This window comes from Wickerhamiella sorbophila (assembly GCF_002251995.1).
Source record: "Wickerhamiella sorbophila strain DS02 chromosome Unknown contig2, whole genome shotgun sequence".
NCBI lineage: Eukaryota > Fungi > Ascomycota > Dipodascomycetes > Dipodascales > Trichomonascaceae > Wickerhamiella > Wickerhamiella sorbophila.
This window is the reverse complement of record NW_020194005.1, coordinates 2,313,191-2,326,018: the sequence shown is the minus strand read 5'-3', so window position 1 is coordinate 2,326,018 and position 12,828 is coordinate 2,313,191. Positions and strand designations below refer to the sequence as shown.

Sequence of the window (12,828 nt, the reverse complement as noted above, 5' to 3'; positions counted from 1 at the left end):
CAAAAGATGGCGCCAAGCAAAACGTTTAGAACGAAACATATCGAATACAACGGACCTAAAACTATTCTTGTACAGAACGAGAATGGACCATGCCCTTTAATTGCGACGGTCAACACCCTAGTTATTGCTGGTTCACCTATCGTCATGTCATTACTTGATAAAACAAAAGTGACGGTGGAGGAACTGCGTGAAATGATGCAGGAGGTGTGCAATGTTCCAGGTTCAACGTCGGCATTCCACAAATTTTTTCCTACGTTGACAGAAGGCCTAGACATTAACCCGCGATTCAATGGCACGTTCGCCCAGACCGAAGAGCTCGACTTGTTCTTGGAGTTTGACTTGCCATTGATTCATGGATGGGTAATTACAGATTCGGAACTACCCAAAAAGTTTGCTGGAGTTGCTAGCAAAGCGGCGAAGGTGAACTTTGACGATTTCAACCTTGACTTGATCCAAGGTCTAAATGACGAAGAAAAGTCAGTTGAATGGTTCATCAAGCACAACCCGTCCCAATTGTCAAACTCAGGATTGATTTATTTGCAATCCCGACTCAAACCAGATATCCCTGCTGTTTTTTTCCGCAATAACCATTATGCAACCATCATTCTTCATCACGATGTTCTCTATACCCTTGCAACGGATGAAGGGTTGGCCTATAAACCAGCAGTTTGGGAAGCTTTGACCGGAATTGAAGGAGCTGGAGGACTATGCGATGCCGATTTCAATCCAATTCAGCCCGAACCGGACGTCAGCCAAGACGAGGCAATAGCTCGTGCGCTAGCTAGAGAAGAGCAGGGGTCTGATCAAGCCAAAAGAGACGAAGAACTCGCACGCAAACTGAATGAAAAAGAGCAGCGACGCTTGCAGCCGCGGGGGCAGCGGCAAGGCAGTGGGACCCCCACGCAACCAGCGACCCGCCCGGCCCTGACTCAACCGAAGCCTAAACCGAAGCCCAAGAGTGAAAAGGGCTGTATTATAGTATAAAGAAGATGAAAAAAAAAATAGATTAGCTAGATTAGCTTCGTTTTGATTTCTTAGCTGGAGGTGCCGTTTCAGAGTCAACCTCGTAACCAGCGGGGTTAGCCAGCTCGTCTTCAGCTTTAGCATTATCATCATAAGCAACGTTGTCCAGGGCAGGAATTGTACCAACTGTGCCATCGTTCAAAGGGGAATTAACCAAAAAGTCATTAACATCAAAATTAGGGTCGAGCTCATCGTTGAGACCAAAGGACGGACTAATTCGTTGTATCAACTCCTGTACTTCCTTCAAAGAGTTTCCTTGATTGGCCAAGTCGGCTTCAAGTTCTTCTAGCTTGCTTGAAGATGGGCGTCTTATTTCACTCGGGGACAATGGTATAGCAAGTCCGTTTGTAGAAGTCTCCAAATTTGGCGGCAGGCCATTGTTCAATGGAGGCACAGGGGGAGCAGTGAAGCCGCCCAGGGGCCTAGTGCGGGTGGAAGGAATAAGAGCCTTCGAAAAGTCACTGGGAGGGGTATCTGAAGAAGGCGATGGGCTTGTTTTTGCAGTCGAAACTCCACTCTGGTGGATCCGGCTTTGCATATCTTGCAGCTCTTGTAACTGTTGGACCTGTGGCGAGGCACGATCAGAAGTCGATAGATTAAACTGATTGACAGGGTCTGAACCCATTAGGAGCCGGTGGCTGATTGGTATTTGACCACCCCCAAACATGTCCAAAAGCTTGCCATCCGCGCCGTACATGTTTGCCAAAAAGCGAACAATTCGTTCGAGCATCTGCGAATGCTTTTCGTACAGCTCACGGGTGGAATAGTACTCGTTCCAGAGAAGCTCGTTATCGCTCTGAATCCGGGACAGGTCCTCGCCAATTGCGATCTGCCTAGACTTGATTTGTTCAAGTTCAGACAGCACTTTTGACAGCTCCAGTTGCTGCTCCTCATCTTCTTCGCTGTGCTTGCCCTTGTTTCTGACAATATTATCAAGTAGATCTTCACGGTCCTTAATGAAATTAGGCGACTGGAACTGCCAGTGTTCATCATTGCTGTGCATCGACCCACTGTTAACGTCCTGAACTTTGTGCCAGCCATACATATTCAGCTGGCGCACAAATGACGAAAAGTTAGAGTGCTTGAAATGTTTCGGAAGCACATTTTTCTCAAACGCCTCACGGTTCACCACCTGAATAGATTTGCCGTCGGGCATCCACCGGATGTACTCGCCATTCTTGGGGTCATTGACCATTTTCCACAGTTTGCTCACAAAAGCCGGCCGGTTTTTCGAGCTAGCGACCGGTGCACGCCTCGAGCGTGTTGCTGGAGCTGGTGGCACCTTGGTATCGGCTGCCGGCATCGTTCAATTCTTCTTTTTTGAATTTCCTCTCAAGCTTGCGCTTTCGTAATAGTTTTTTTTTTACCCCTTCCCCATGTAACAGTGTGTAAGCACTGGGAATTTTACTTTTTTTCACATTCTTTTTCATCAGAGCCAAGAAGCCTTGGTGTACGATCTCAAAGCGATGAAGAGAGCGAACCGCAGTTCCTAATTCGTAAGTTGTGGTGATGACACCCTTATCAACTTGGACGATAAACCATGAGTCTAAAGTTATACCATCTTTCGGGACTGAGCACTAACCAGATCTGATAAACGAAAAGTGCTGAACTAGCATGCGATATTGACAGTATCTTCTTGTAGATCAATATTTAAAAAATGCTGCCTTGTCTGCGGTTGCCAAGCGAAACCGGTCGGTCCTCCTGGAGGTTAGGGCCCAAACCGGCGTGTATGCATGCATAAACCCCACAAAAAGATAGGCGGAAACGCCTGAGCTTACTCAACAACCTATGTACGAATCCCCGCTACCGGACCTGGAACTGCCGAAAGGCAATGTTGTGGAGGACTGGCTGAAGTCTCCAAACCTCCAGTCTCGAATTGACCATCCAATTGTCAGTGATGCCTTGACCAAAGAGTCGTTTACCCCTCGGCAGATTATCGACGGTATGGGCAAGCACGCAGCTCTTTTGCGCTCAAAATATGGGATTGAGGAAAACAGTGTTGTGTGCATCTTTACATTCAACAGTATTTTCCACTCCATTCTGCACTTGAGTATTCTCAGCCTTGGCGCACAAATATCTCCGGCCAACGTTATGTACACCCCCGAGGAGTTGGCCCACCAGCTCCGGGTTGTTCAGCCGCGACTGATTATTTGTGCACCTGAGAATGCCAAGACCACTCAGGAGGCTATCCAGCTCGCCAACTTTTCGACCCAGGTCATCACCCTAGACCAAGCGGCATCTGAGATTCGCGACCTCTTGCAAAATCGAAACGCTCCAAGCGTCAGCCCTATTCCGGTTGATGGACCTGAGCAGCATGCGTACTATTGTTTTTCGTCTGGAACTACGGGCCTGCCCAAAGCAGTTATTACAACCCAAGGAAATATCAACGCGCAATTCCGGCAAATGAACGCAGTCAACCATTTGATGCTCAAGCCTGGAAGCAGGATGACCGCATTCTTGCCTATGAGCCATATCTATGGCCTCACTCTATTCTTGTGGTGTGCATCTTACGCAGCTGCTCATATCGTCGTGTTCCCAAAATTCGAATTGGAGACTGTGCTGCGGGCAATTTGTGCTTTTGATATCGAATTCTGTCCTTTGGTCCCTCCGGTCGCTGTTCTGCTCGGAAAGTCTCCAGTGGTAGACAAGTATCCCATTCACAAGCATCTCAAAGCGATCATGAGTGGAGCTGCACCTTTGGCAAAAAGCACTGGTGAGCTGTGTCGCGCTCGCATTCCAAACCTGACTATCCACCAGGCTTACGGCCTGACCGAGTCTTCACCTTTCACCCATGCGGTACTTGGTGGGTTTGAGGATAAGTATGAAAGCTCGATCGGATGGCTTCTGCCAAACGTTAAGGCCCGCCTCGTTGATCCTATCACAGAGATGGATGCTGAGCCAGGAAAACCTGGCGAGCTCTGGCTGCACGGACCAAATATCATGAAAGGGTATTACAAGAATGAGCAGGCAACAGAACATACGCTCAGCCATGGCAACTGGCTCAAAACTGGCGACGTAGCTATTGTCGACCCAGAGACCCAACAGTTCTACATTGTTGATCGAATCAAGGAGTTGATCAAATCAAAGGGCCACCAGGTTGCTCCCGCTGAATTAGAAGCCCTGCTTCTCACACATCCCCATGTTCAAGATGTGGCCGTTGTTGGCGTTAATGATTCTACCGAGTCTACAGAACTCCCCAGGGCCTTCTTGGTTCTGCAGCCTGGGGTACTGGCTCACGAGGTGGTAGCCTGGTTCAACTCGAAGGTAGCCAAACATAAGCGGTTGTGGGGCGGTGCTGTACTGATGGATGCCATCCCCAAAAGCCCATCGGGTAAGATTCTACGTCGGCTGTTGAAGGACCATAAAGCAGACGAAATCCATGGAGTAGATAAGTCTAAGTTATAATTATAGGTTTATGACAGAACTTCCTTTCCTAGTTGCTCCAGAACATCCTTATAAGTCTGCGACTCAGTATCAACATCGAAGTGACTAACTTCGATTTTGTTAGTTCTGGTGATACCATTTTGCATAACCCAGTAATGCTGACGCTCTGCACTAGAAATTGCAAATGTCCAAGCTGAGCCCGATGTACCAGCTCGGGCTGTGCGACCCACCCGGTGCACATATTCACGCGTGCCAACCGGCAAGTCGTAATTAATGACAGCGGTAACACCAGGAACATCAATACCACGAGCAATGAGGTCCGTGCATACAATGACATTCACTTCACCACTTGCGAACTGGCGAAGCACTCGCTTTCGTTCAGCCACTGGCATTTCACCGGAGACTGGTCCGACCACGAGGTCCTTGTGAAACAGATTTTGTGAGATTAGTGTAATTAGACGAGCAAGACGGGCTGCAGCTTCGTTACTGCGCACAAAGACAATAGCGTGGTCGCTGAGGGAGTTTTCAATTAACAATGTAACCAGTGCTAAAGGCTTGGCAATCAAAGTCTTTACGCGGACCAAGTTTTCAGTCAATTTCGCTGGCATAACAAACTCGGCATCACCAATATCATCGTTAACAATAAAAAGATGAGGTGCTGTGGGTACCGTCCGAATTTGGAGAGCTTCAAGTTTCCCGGGATCACGGGTAAGTGTGGCACTAAACACAAGGCGCTGCGGAGGCCGAGCCCACGGCTCGTTGATCGCGACAGGTCGTATTTGTACTGGACAAGCTTTTGCAAGAACACTAGCCCATTCCTGAAAGCTTTGGCCGAGTAATCGGTCTGCTTCATCGACAACTAAAAACCGGAGTTGTTTCAAGAGATCTGGGGACTCAGTAAGATGGTCAACAAGCCGCCCAGGTGTAGCAACTAGAATGTCAGGAGTATTTTTGAGCAGCTGCTCCCGCTCTTTTTGCAGTGGCCGCTCAGATCGTAGCGCCATAGGGTGAAGATTGGTTCCTTTAACCAGACTCTCGAATACTTGCATAACCTGAACAAGTAACGGCCTAGTAGGTACTAAAACAACTGCTCTGGGGGCCGGTTTTCGACGATTCAGCAAACAGTCGACGATTGGAACGGTGTAGGCCAGAGTCTTACCACTCCCCGTATATGAATTAACAAGCACATTAGCCAAAGGGTCGGGACCAAGACAACTCTGAGCCTTCAAAACTGCTGGAATTACTGCGGTTTGTACCGCAAATGCATTTTCATAACCGAGATCATGTAGTTTTGTCACCATGTGATCTGAAAGGCCGAGGGACTCAAAAGGCGCTGTTTGAGAAGGACTGACCATTTCCGGTTCAACAATCCACTGTAGGCGAGATCTATGCTTTTTATCACGCGTCTGTTCAGGCTGTGGCAACGGCTGGATACCTTCTGCCCGAACTACAGAGGCAGACTCACGCTCAGAATTCACATCTGGTAGCTGACTGTCTTCATTTTCATGCGTGCGTGCTCTTTTATTAGACTTTTCTAAGCGATGTCTCGTTTGATTGAACCGTTTAAGAATACCCGAATGCGCAGGGTCATCTAGATCCATTGCTGAAAACTTGAGAAAAGTTCGGCCTGATGTAAGCTGAAAACTTTATATCAAAGACAGGCTTTGCAATATACTTACTAGCGGAATTATTATTATTTTTTAATGGAAATATACTGGAATTAATCTTGTAGTTTGAGAAGAGTAGCAGTTCAAGCGGACCTTTTGGAAAAATATATAGACATTACTAAGTTCAATCTTTTCACACTCTCGTCAGAACATGCGCCAAACGTTACCGGTCCTGAAGCGGTCTGCTTGGAAGGTTCCTTTTATTGTTCCTCTCCCTCTTCGTGAGGCCCGCGAGAGCAACCAACCTATTCGGACAAACGCTCGATCCTGTACCATCCTTCCTTCTTTTATCGGGATCAAGTTCCAAGTTCATAACGGCAAGAGCTACAACGAGTTCACGGTTGTTGAAAACATGGTTGGCTCCAAGCTAGGCGATTTCGCTCCCACTCGTGTTCGCCATGTCTACAACAAGAAATAAGAAAGCCAAGCTTGATTTAGCGGCAGGCGAACCAAGAAGAGTCTGAAGCCTAAAAGTACAGTGCTTTCATGTATATATATATATATTATAATGCCAAAGTTGCAAACCTATCCGCGTCGCCGATAGTTGTCTTCTCTCAGGCGCTCTTCGCGATGGCTACCCGATCTGTCGGTCCAGCTGTGCCAGTTACCCCATCCCCCTAACCGAACGACGAGAGCTGTTGCATTATCTTGGGTGCCAAGCATTTCAACGTAGCTTACAATCTCGTTTGCGGCGGATTGCGGAGTGCCTCGAAGAGATCCACCCGAATGGGCGGATTGGATAACAAGATCCACCAGCTCTTGGTCGCTGGCCTTGTCTGTTACACCGTCGGAAACGAGAATGAGAAAAGCATCTTCTCCGGGAAGCGGTTTGTTCTGACCATTGAGTTCAAATGTTGCTATGTCGGGCTCTGCTGTGATACCATGAGCTTTTCCCTGAAAGTCCCCGAACGCACGGGTGTTTGCGTATTGTAAATAACGATCTTCTCCGCTGGGGGTACGGAATATACCCGTGGAAAATTTACGAAGCCGGTCAGATTCGTGTGGGTTTGAAGGATGGTGTACAGTTGACAACGCCAGGGCATTGCCCATCGTGTCGCCCAGAATTGCTCGGGTATCCCCGACTTGGGCGACTGTTAACAGGCCGTGGACGTTTCTATCCCAAAAATTCTTGCCACTTTCTAGTGAATAAATAAACGCGGATGTGCACGTAGACCCCATGTTCTTTTCGGTCCCTATATAGTCGAGGTCTGCTCGCAAAAATGCTAGTGGAATTCTCAGCAGCATGTCATCGTAATGAGAGCGTTCCAGATCTCGACTATACCGGGCCAAGGAGGTCTTCCATGCTCGCCAATAGCCGCCAATTTCTTTTGCATAGGACCTGAACAAGTCAGGGCCGGAGTCCATATCTGCTGTCTCGACGTACTTGGCCAAGTTGTGAGCCAGGAACTCAGCACAATCGGGCCCCCCATGGCCGTCGAAAACACTAAAATTAAACACCGGGATGTGTTCGCCATGCAAGTCGGGCAGATCAAGAACGCCAGTAAAGATGCGATCTTCGTTATAAGGCCTCATCATACGGTCGCTGGCATGTCCCACGAACCCAGGCGCCTTTTGCAACGATATCTTGGCCTTGGCCGCATCTGTCCGCAGCGTAAAGTACTGCGTGAACCCACGAAACTGCCGTTGAGGCCCAGAACGGAGCATGGGACCTTGGAGTTAGTCAAGGCTTAGTTGGCTATCTTAAGGCGAGCACCGGTTGAGGGAGGCACGGAACATTGGGCAGGGCGGTACGGCTCAATATTTTAGCTGAGGGAAAATACAGAATTTCAGAGGTTCTTTATATATAGTGCACCAGCGAGGTCTACACTTTTAGCACTCGACGCCAAGAGTGGCACGGGTGTTGAGCAAAAGGGCGACGATAAGGCCATAAAGACCCAAGACCTCGGCAAAAATGAGAATAAGAATCATTCCAACAAACAGACGAGGTTGCTGAGCAGTTCCACGCACGCCGGCATCACCAACAATGCCAATGGCAAAGCCCGCGGCCAAGCCAGCCAGGCCAACTGAGAGGCCGGCACCCAGCTGGATGAAGCCAGTGTAGAGAGCCTGTTTCTGTTTGAGGGAGCCAGACACAAGAACGGAGACGACTAGGCCGTAGATGGCAATGATACCAGCCATAATGACGGGAACAGTGTTCTTGATTAGCAGGTCGGGGCGCAGGACTGTGGTGGCACAAATGCCGACACCAGACTTGGCAGTACCATATGAAGCTCCAAAGCATGTGAATACAATAGCGGCGGTGCAGCCGAGGACGCCGAAGAAAGGCGCGTAAACAGGGCACAAGTCCGACATCTTTTCCAATTCAGTGACACGGGTGGGAAATACAAGCCCAGCTTAGGCAGCCATCTAGTACTCCTCGGGTTACCCGGCCGTTCCCGCGCTCTGCGGTTCGCCCGGGGTTAAATCGTCGAACGGTTGATTTGCATCATTTATCGCGAGACGAAAATCGATTCATAAGAGCACAATGATACAAATTACTAGAATTGACCATGTTGTTTTCACAGTGAAGAGTATAGCAAGGACTTGCGAGTTCTACTCCAAAGTTTTAGGCTTTCAAGCTGTGACGTTTGGTGCCCAAGGCCGGAAGGCTCTTACTTTTGGCCAACAAAAAATCAATCTACATGAAGCTGGCAAAGAGTTCGAGCCGAAGGCCGAGTTCCCCATTCCAGGCTCAGTCGACCTTTGCCTTATCACTGAGACGCCCATAGATAAGACAATTGCTCATTTAGCCTATTGCAATGTGAGCATTGTGGAGGGTCCTATCAAAACGACAGGAGCACTTGGCCCAATACTATCCGTCTACTTTCGTGATCCAGATATGAACTTAATTGAGGTATCAAACTATCTGAAATAGACCTGTTTATCGCACTTATCTATATCTTTGCTAGGTTTCCTCTAAATTATACACCCCTTATCTACGCTATTACACCCCTTATGATCCATCTTAGTAAGACCCCCCGAGATTTTTTTTTTTCATCTTCGGACATTAACCAAAAAAAATAAATATGAGTGCTCCTGATGCCCGTGCTTTTCCTTTGGCCGATGCCGCCACTACCCAGCAGATCTTAGATCTTGTTCAGCAAGCATCTCACCTTCGACAGCTCAAGAAGGGTGCTAATGAGGCTACCAAAACCTTGAACCGTGGTATCTCTGAGTTCATTGTCATGGCCGCTGATGCCGAACCTATTGAGATTGTTTTGCATCTCCCCTTGCTCTGTGAGGACAAGAACGTCCCTTATGTCTTTGTTCCCTCGAAGGTTGCTCTTGGTCGTGCTTGTGGTGTCTCTCGTCCCGTCGTTTCTGCCTCAGTCACCTCCAACGATGCCTCTCAGCTCAAGGAGCAGATCTACCAGCTCAAGGACAAGATCGAGCGCCTTCTTATTTAAGCGCGCTGTTGGCAATGAATGCAATGACGCTGGATCGAGCCCGAGCCGCAGCTCCGACCTGTAATTTTCTCTTTTAGTATTTGATAGTTCACTATTTCAAGTGGTTGATGTGGGCTTGTACCACCAATTCCTGACTTTTCGGCGAAACCCGAACAGTTCTCGTCGACGTTTAGCTTGACTAGCTGTTGTCTTTAGCGACGCAGTACTGGCTTTGTGCCGTAGCGCCGGTTTGTAGTCGCTCCCGTACCAGCTGGGCTCACTGCTGAGATGATAGGCGCTAGACGTAGCCCTCAGTCCGCGCGCGTTTTGCGTCAATGTCTCGATTTCTGTGCGCTGTCGTTTTAGACTTGACTGGAGATTTTTCAAATCTTGTCTCAATGATTCACTGTCGATGCTGATGCGACGAACCCGAGGCATACTTTTCACCGGATCCTCATTGTTGAGACATGCTTGAAAAACACTTTGCGCAATGTCGTCTGCGTATTGTCTCAAAACACTATCTACAGATAGATCGGCCAAGGGGCCATCCATTTGATCACAAGTGTCGTGTTGCATGCTAAATTATATATAGTTGTGTTTGGGGGTTGTAGTGGGCCAGTGATCTTATGACAACTGTGCAGTGTTCATTCCCCATTTGAATCTAGAGTCATTCAAGGCTCGGTTAATCAGGTCTTTTCCCTCAGCCTCGGTGGAAGTCGTTAAAGAATCGACGTCAAACGCATCGATACCGAACCCCAGATAGCCTTTTATTTTATCGTAGAAATGGAACAGCGTGAGAACCATTGGTAAATAAATGAAGCGAGGAAGAAGCAAACTGAAATACTTTCCCAGTGGGGTCAGATTAATATACTGTCCCAGAAAGTGTTCGAATACGGTGGGACGGGCAGTGTTCATAATCAAAAAGTTGTAGCTTAGGGGCACAGCCAACCGACAAGCGTACATTGCATAAAACAAAAGAGAAGATGGGTCGGAATCATGATGCACAAGGCCGTAAATGTTGAAAACCCTTAGACAGTAAAGCGCAGAAAATGCGGCCCAACACATGTACCCCAGGATAATGGCCGCGATGAGAACGCTGCCAAAAGAATTTGCGCCCTGCACCATTAAATCCACAAGCGAAAGTTTTGAGCCAGCAACACCCTCGCTCCAGGCTAGACTCAATGATAGCAGAGCCAAAAATACAGCCAATACCTTGGTTGTGGGAGTTCGAAGAGAGATATAATACAAATTTGCGAGTTGAGCAGGGAGCCTTGTTGAATAAAGTCTAAACTCGAGGTTCCCCGTCTGCTCGGAGGTCTGCAGGTCTTCATAGAACGCCGAATCATGAACGAGTTTCGACCAGTCGGCTCTCGCACGAATAGCCCGGTGCAGCGTTTTATAAAAGCGACGAGCCAACCCGGCCAGATACTCTTCAGTGACGTAGGCAACAGCTGGTGTTCGAGCAGTGGATCGACTTAAAGGTAAGCTTTGACGCCTGATGTCTTCGACCAGCTCATCGATCCATTCCTCATACTTGGCAGTCTTGATAGGGATGAGGGCCATGATTTTGGCTACGGCATCATCGTAATCGGACTGAGCTTCGGCATAGGCATCACACGTAGCCGTAGCATGCATGTACAGATACCTGAGGCGGTGACTGGGGTTGTCATTCCAAGCATTGCGGGGAATATTGACTAGCCCGTGACCGAGCATCCAGATGGCCAACACTAGGGCATAGGAATACGACAGCGCGACGGCCAGGGCCTTCAAATTCGTAAAGTTCAAACCAATTGAAAGGCCCATATACAACAAACCAACCACGCCAGTGGCAATCAAAATAATTTGGTATTTCAAATTAGCTCGAAGGGCATCCTTCAAGCGTTGGATGGGATCGTAATGACCACTTTGCACGTAGAATTGGAGCACAGGAAGTACCGCCCATGTAAGGACAAACGAGAGCCAGTAAATAATTCTCCACATAATAAGTTTGCCCCCATCGCCGAGTCCTGAGCCGTCATTGTTGGCCAAATCAATAGGCACGAGAACAACAATTGATAGAGGAATATATATTGACAGAACCAGTGGCAGCAGTAAATAAAGTGGGAGCTGCTTGATTCGAGTAAACACCGAAAGCAATGCAACCGCGAGCACTCCTATCAGGGTGAACGCCAGAATTGCCAACAGCATGTTGGTGACGTCAAGATAACGAGGCTGGACACCGCGGGCTGCACTTAGATAATCTGTTGCCTCCCCTCGAAACCATGGAAGATGGTCGGTATACGGGGCTTTTAGTGGTAAAAGAAGGCAAGGTTGTGAGAGACGAAGGAGTTGCGAAAGAAGCTGATGGCGGATTGTTCAAGATTGCTCTGGGCCAACAGGAGAAGGGCGCAGTAAACCTCCGCAGTCATCACGTTCTACTGAAGCGAGAAGGAGATATTCTGGTTGCTGTTTATCAATAGGCAGTTGGATATATATAAATACTTGAACTAGGCCATGAGACCAATGACCAAGAGGGACAGGACACCAAATACGGTGGTCATAATACCCGGTGGAGTCATAACAGCTCCGAGGTTCATGTAGTTGATGCTCTGAGCCCATGGCTGGTACTTTTGCGGCAGATAGACCCCAAAAATATAGGTGAGCGGTGTCAAGAATCCGGCTGAGCTGATTGAGGTTGCTGTTGCATTCGAATCGTAGATGTACAGTGTGTATTGAGCTGTCATTAGACCAACCTCCGCAGTGGCCAAGACGTCGCTGGTATTCCAAACAGCCATAGTGTTATCAATGCTCTGGTTGGTGGCGATAGTGTAAGTTTGCATATTTGCGGAGCAGTATGCTTCGACATTCACTGCCGTAGGCGACACAATAAGGTTCGTAAACGTCCACTCGAATGTCGCATACTCACCAGCTTTGACGTAGGTATTGGCAGTTGAAGTTGGAACATTCAGGACAACGCTGCCTGCGGGTAAGTTCGGATTGATCGAGATAGCTGCGGTATTGTTCGCATAGATATGTGTTCCAGTAGGACTAGGAGACTTAGAAGTTTCCTTAGAGCCGTCAGACTTGTCCGCGGTTTGGCTATCAGAGTCAGAGTTGTCATCGGAACTCGAGTTTGAATCCGAATCTGAAGTTGACTGAGAATCACCAGAAGTCGTTGCTGCAGCAGAGCTGTCCTTGTTCTGACTTTGTTCAGTGCTGTTTCCGTTTTGGCTCTGGTTATGGTCGTCCTTTTTCACAGGAGTTGCTTCGGCCTTGATCTCAGGCTCGACATTATCCCAAAGTGCAACGCTGGCTACTTCTCTCGCCGGCAACGCCACTGTGCTAGCAAGCAAAGTGGCCAAAAGTATTCCGGATTTCATGACTTTGGA

At 48.3% G+C, this 12,828-nt stretch overlaps 12 protein-coding genes across 12 annotated transcripts; 5 read left to right on the top strand and 7 right to left on the bottom strand.

The window, feature by feature from the left end:
- Window positions 1-6: 6 nt before the first annotated feature.
- Window positions 7-984, top strand: B9G98_04599 (hypothetical protein; the record flags this gene model as incomplete). Its single annotated transcript, XM_024811156.1, has 1 exon — window positions 7-984. One exon carries the CDS (start codon window positions 7-9, stop codon window positions 982-984), a length of 978 nt encoding a protein of 325 aa, XP_024666924.1.
- A 31-nt stretch (window positions 985-1,015) lies between these two features.
- B9G98_04598 (Heat shock transcription factor) lies at window positions 1,016-2,326 on the bottom strand (the record flags this gene model as incomplete). Its single annotated transcript, XM_024811155.1, has 1 exon — window positions 1,016-2,326. One exon carries the CDS (start codon window positions 2,324-2,326, stop codon window positions 1,016-1,018), a length of 1,311 nt encoding a protein of 436 aa, XP_024666923.1.
- Window positions 2,327-2,811: 485 nt separating this feature from the next.
- Window positions 2,812-4,448, top strand: B9G98_04597 (putative 4-coumarate--CoA ligase 1; the record flags this gene model as incomplete). The annotated part of the gene is made up of 1 exon (XM_024811154.1): window positions 2,812-4,448. One exon carries the CDS (start codon window positions 2,812-2,814, stop codon window positions 4,426-4,428), a length of 1,617 nt encoding a protein of 538 aa, XP_024666922.1. The 3' UTR covers window positions 4,429-4,448.
- B9G98_04596 (ATP-dependent RNA helicase DBP6) lies at window positions 4,437-6,008 on the bottom strand (the record flags this gene model as incomplete). Its single annotated transcript, XM_024811153.1, has 1 exon — window positions 4,437-6,008. One exon carries the CDS (start codon window positions 6,006-6,008, stop codon window positions 4,437-4,439), a length of 1,572 nt encoding a protein of 523 aa, XP_024666921.1.
- Window positions 6,009-6,225: 217 nt separating this feature from the next.
- B9G98_04595 (37S ribosomal protein S19, mitochondrial) lies at window positions 6,226-6,492 on the top strand (the record flags this gene model as incomplete). The annotated part of the gene is made up of 1 exon (XM_024811152.1): window positions 6,226-6,492. One exon carries the CDS (start codon window positions 6,226-6,228, stop codon window positions 6,490-6,492), a length of 267 nt encoding a protein of 88 aa, XP_024666920.1.
- Window positions 6,493-6,599: 107 nt separating this feature from the next.
- On the bottom strand, window positions 6,600-7,739 carry B9G98_04594 ([Pyruvate dehydrogenase [acetyl-transferring]]-phosphatase 2, mitochondrial; the record flags this gene model as incomplete). Its single annotated transcript, XM_024811151.1, has 1 exon — window positions 6,600-7,739. One exon carries the CDS (start codon window positions 7,737-7,739, stop codon window positions 6,600-6,602), a length of 1,140 nt encoding a protein of 379 aa, XP_024666919.1.
- Window positions 7,740-7,904: 165 nt separating this feature from the next.
- B9G98_04593 (V-type proton ATPase proteolipid subunit) lies at window positions 7,905-8,387 on the bottom strand (the record flags this gene model as incomplete). The annotated part of the gene is made up of 1 exon (XM_024811150.1): window positions 7,905-8,387. The coding sequence occupies one exon, from the start codon at window positions 8,385-8,387 to the stop codon at window positions 7,905-7,907; it is 483 nt and encodes a 160-aa protein (XP_024666918.1).
- Window positions 8,388-8,559: 172 nt separating this feature from the next.
- B9G98_04592 (Glyoxalase domain-containing protein 5) lies at window positions 8,560-8,949 on the top strand (the record flags this gene model as incomplete). The annotated part of the gene is made up of 1 exon (XM_024811149.1): window positions 8,560-8,949. One exon carries the CDS (start codon window positions 8,560-8,562, stop codon window positions 8,947-8,949), a length of 390 nt encoding a protein of 129 aa, XP_024666917.1.
- Window positions 8,950-9,100: 151 nt separating this feature from the next.
- On the top strand, window positions 9,101-9,481 carry B9G98_04591 (ribonucleoprotein-associated protein; the record flags this gene model as incomplete). The annotated part of the gene is made up of 1 exon (XM_024811148.1): window positions 9,101-9,481. One exon carries the CDS (start codon window positions 9,101-9,103, stop codon window positions 9,479-9,481), a length of 381 nt encoding a protein of 126 aa, XP_024666916.1.
- Window positions 9,482-9,577: 96 nt separating this feature from the next.
- Window positions 9,578-10,012, bottom strand: B9G98_04590 (hypothetical protein; the record flags this gene model as incomplete). The annotated part of the gene is made up of 1 exon (XM_024811147.1): window positions 9,578-10,012. The coding sequence occupies one exon, from the start codon at window positions 10,010-10,012 to the stop codon at window positions 9,578-9,580; it is 435 nt and encodes a 144-aa protein (XP_024666915.1).
- Window positions 10,013-10,084: 72 nt separating this feature from the next.
- On the bottom strand, window positions 10,085-11,647 carry B9G98_04589 (LMBR1 domain-containing protein 2; the record flags this gene model as incomplete). Its single annotated transcript, XM_024811146.1, has 1 exon — window positions 10,085-11,647. The coding sequence occupies one exon, from the start codon at window positions 11,645-11,647 to the stop codon at window positions 10,085-10,087; it is 1,563 nt and encodes a 520-aa protein (XP_024666914.1).
- Window positions 11,648-11,946: 299 nt separating this feature from the next.
- Window positions 11,947-12,819, bottom strand: B9G98_04588 (hypothetical protein; the record flags this gene model as incomplete). The annotated part of the gene is made up of 1 exon (XM_024811145.1): window positions 11,947-12,819. The coding sequence occupies one exon, from the start codon at window positions 12,817-12,819 to the stop codon at window positions 11,947-11,949; it is 873 nt and encodes a 290-aa protein (XP_024666913.1).
- Between the last annotated feature and the right edge of the window lie 9 nt (window positions 12,820-12,828).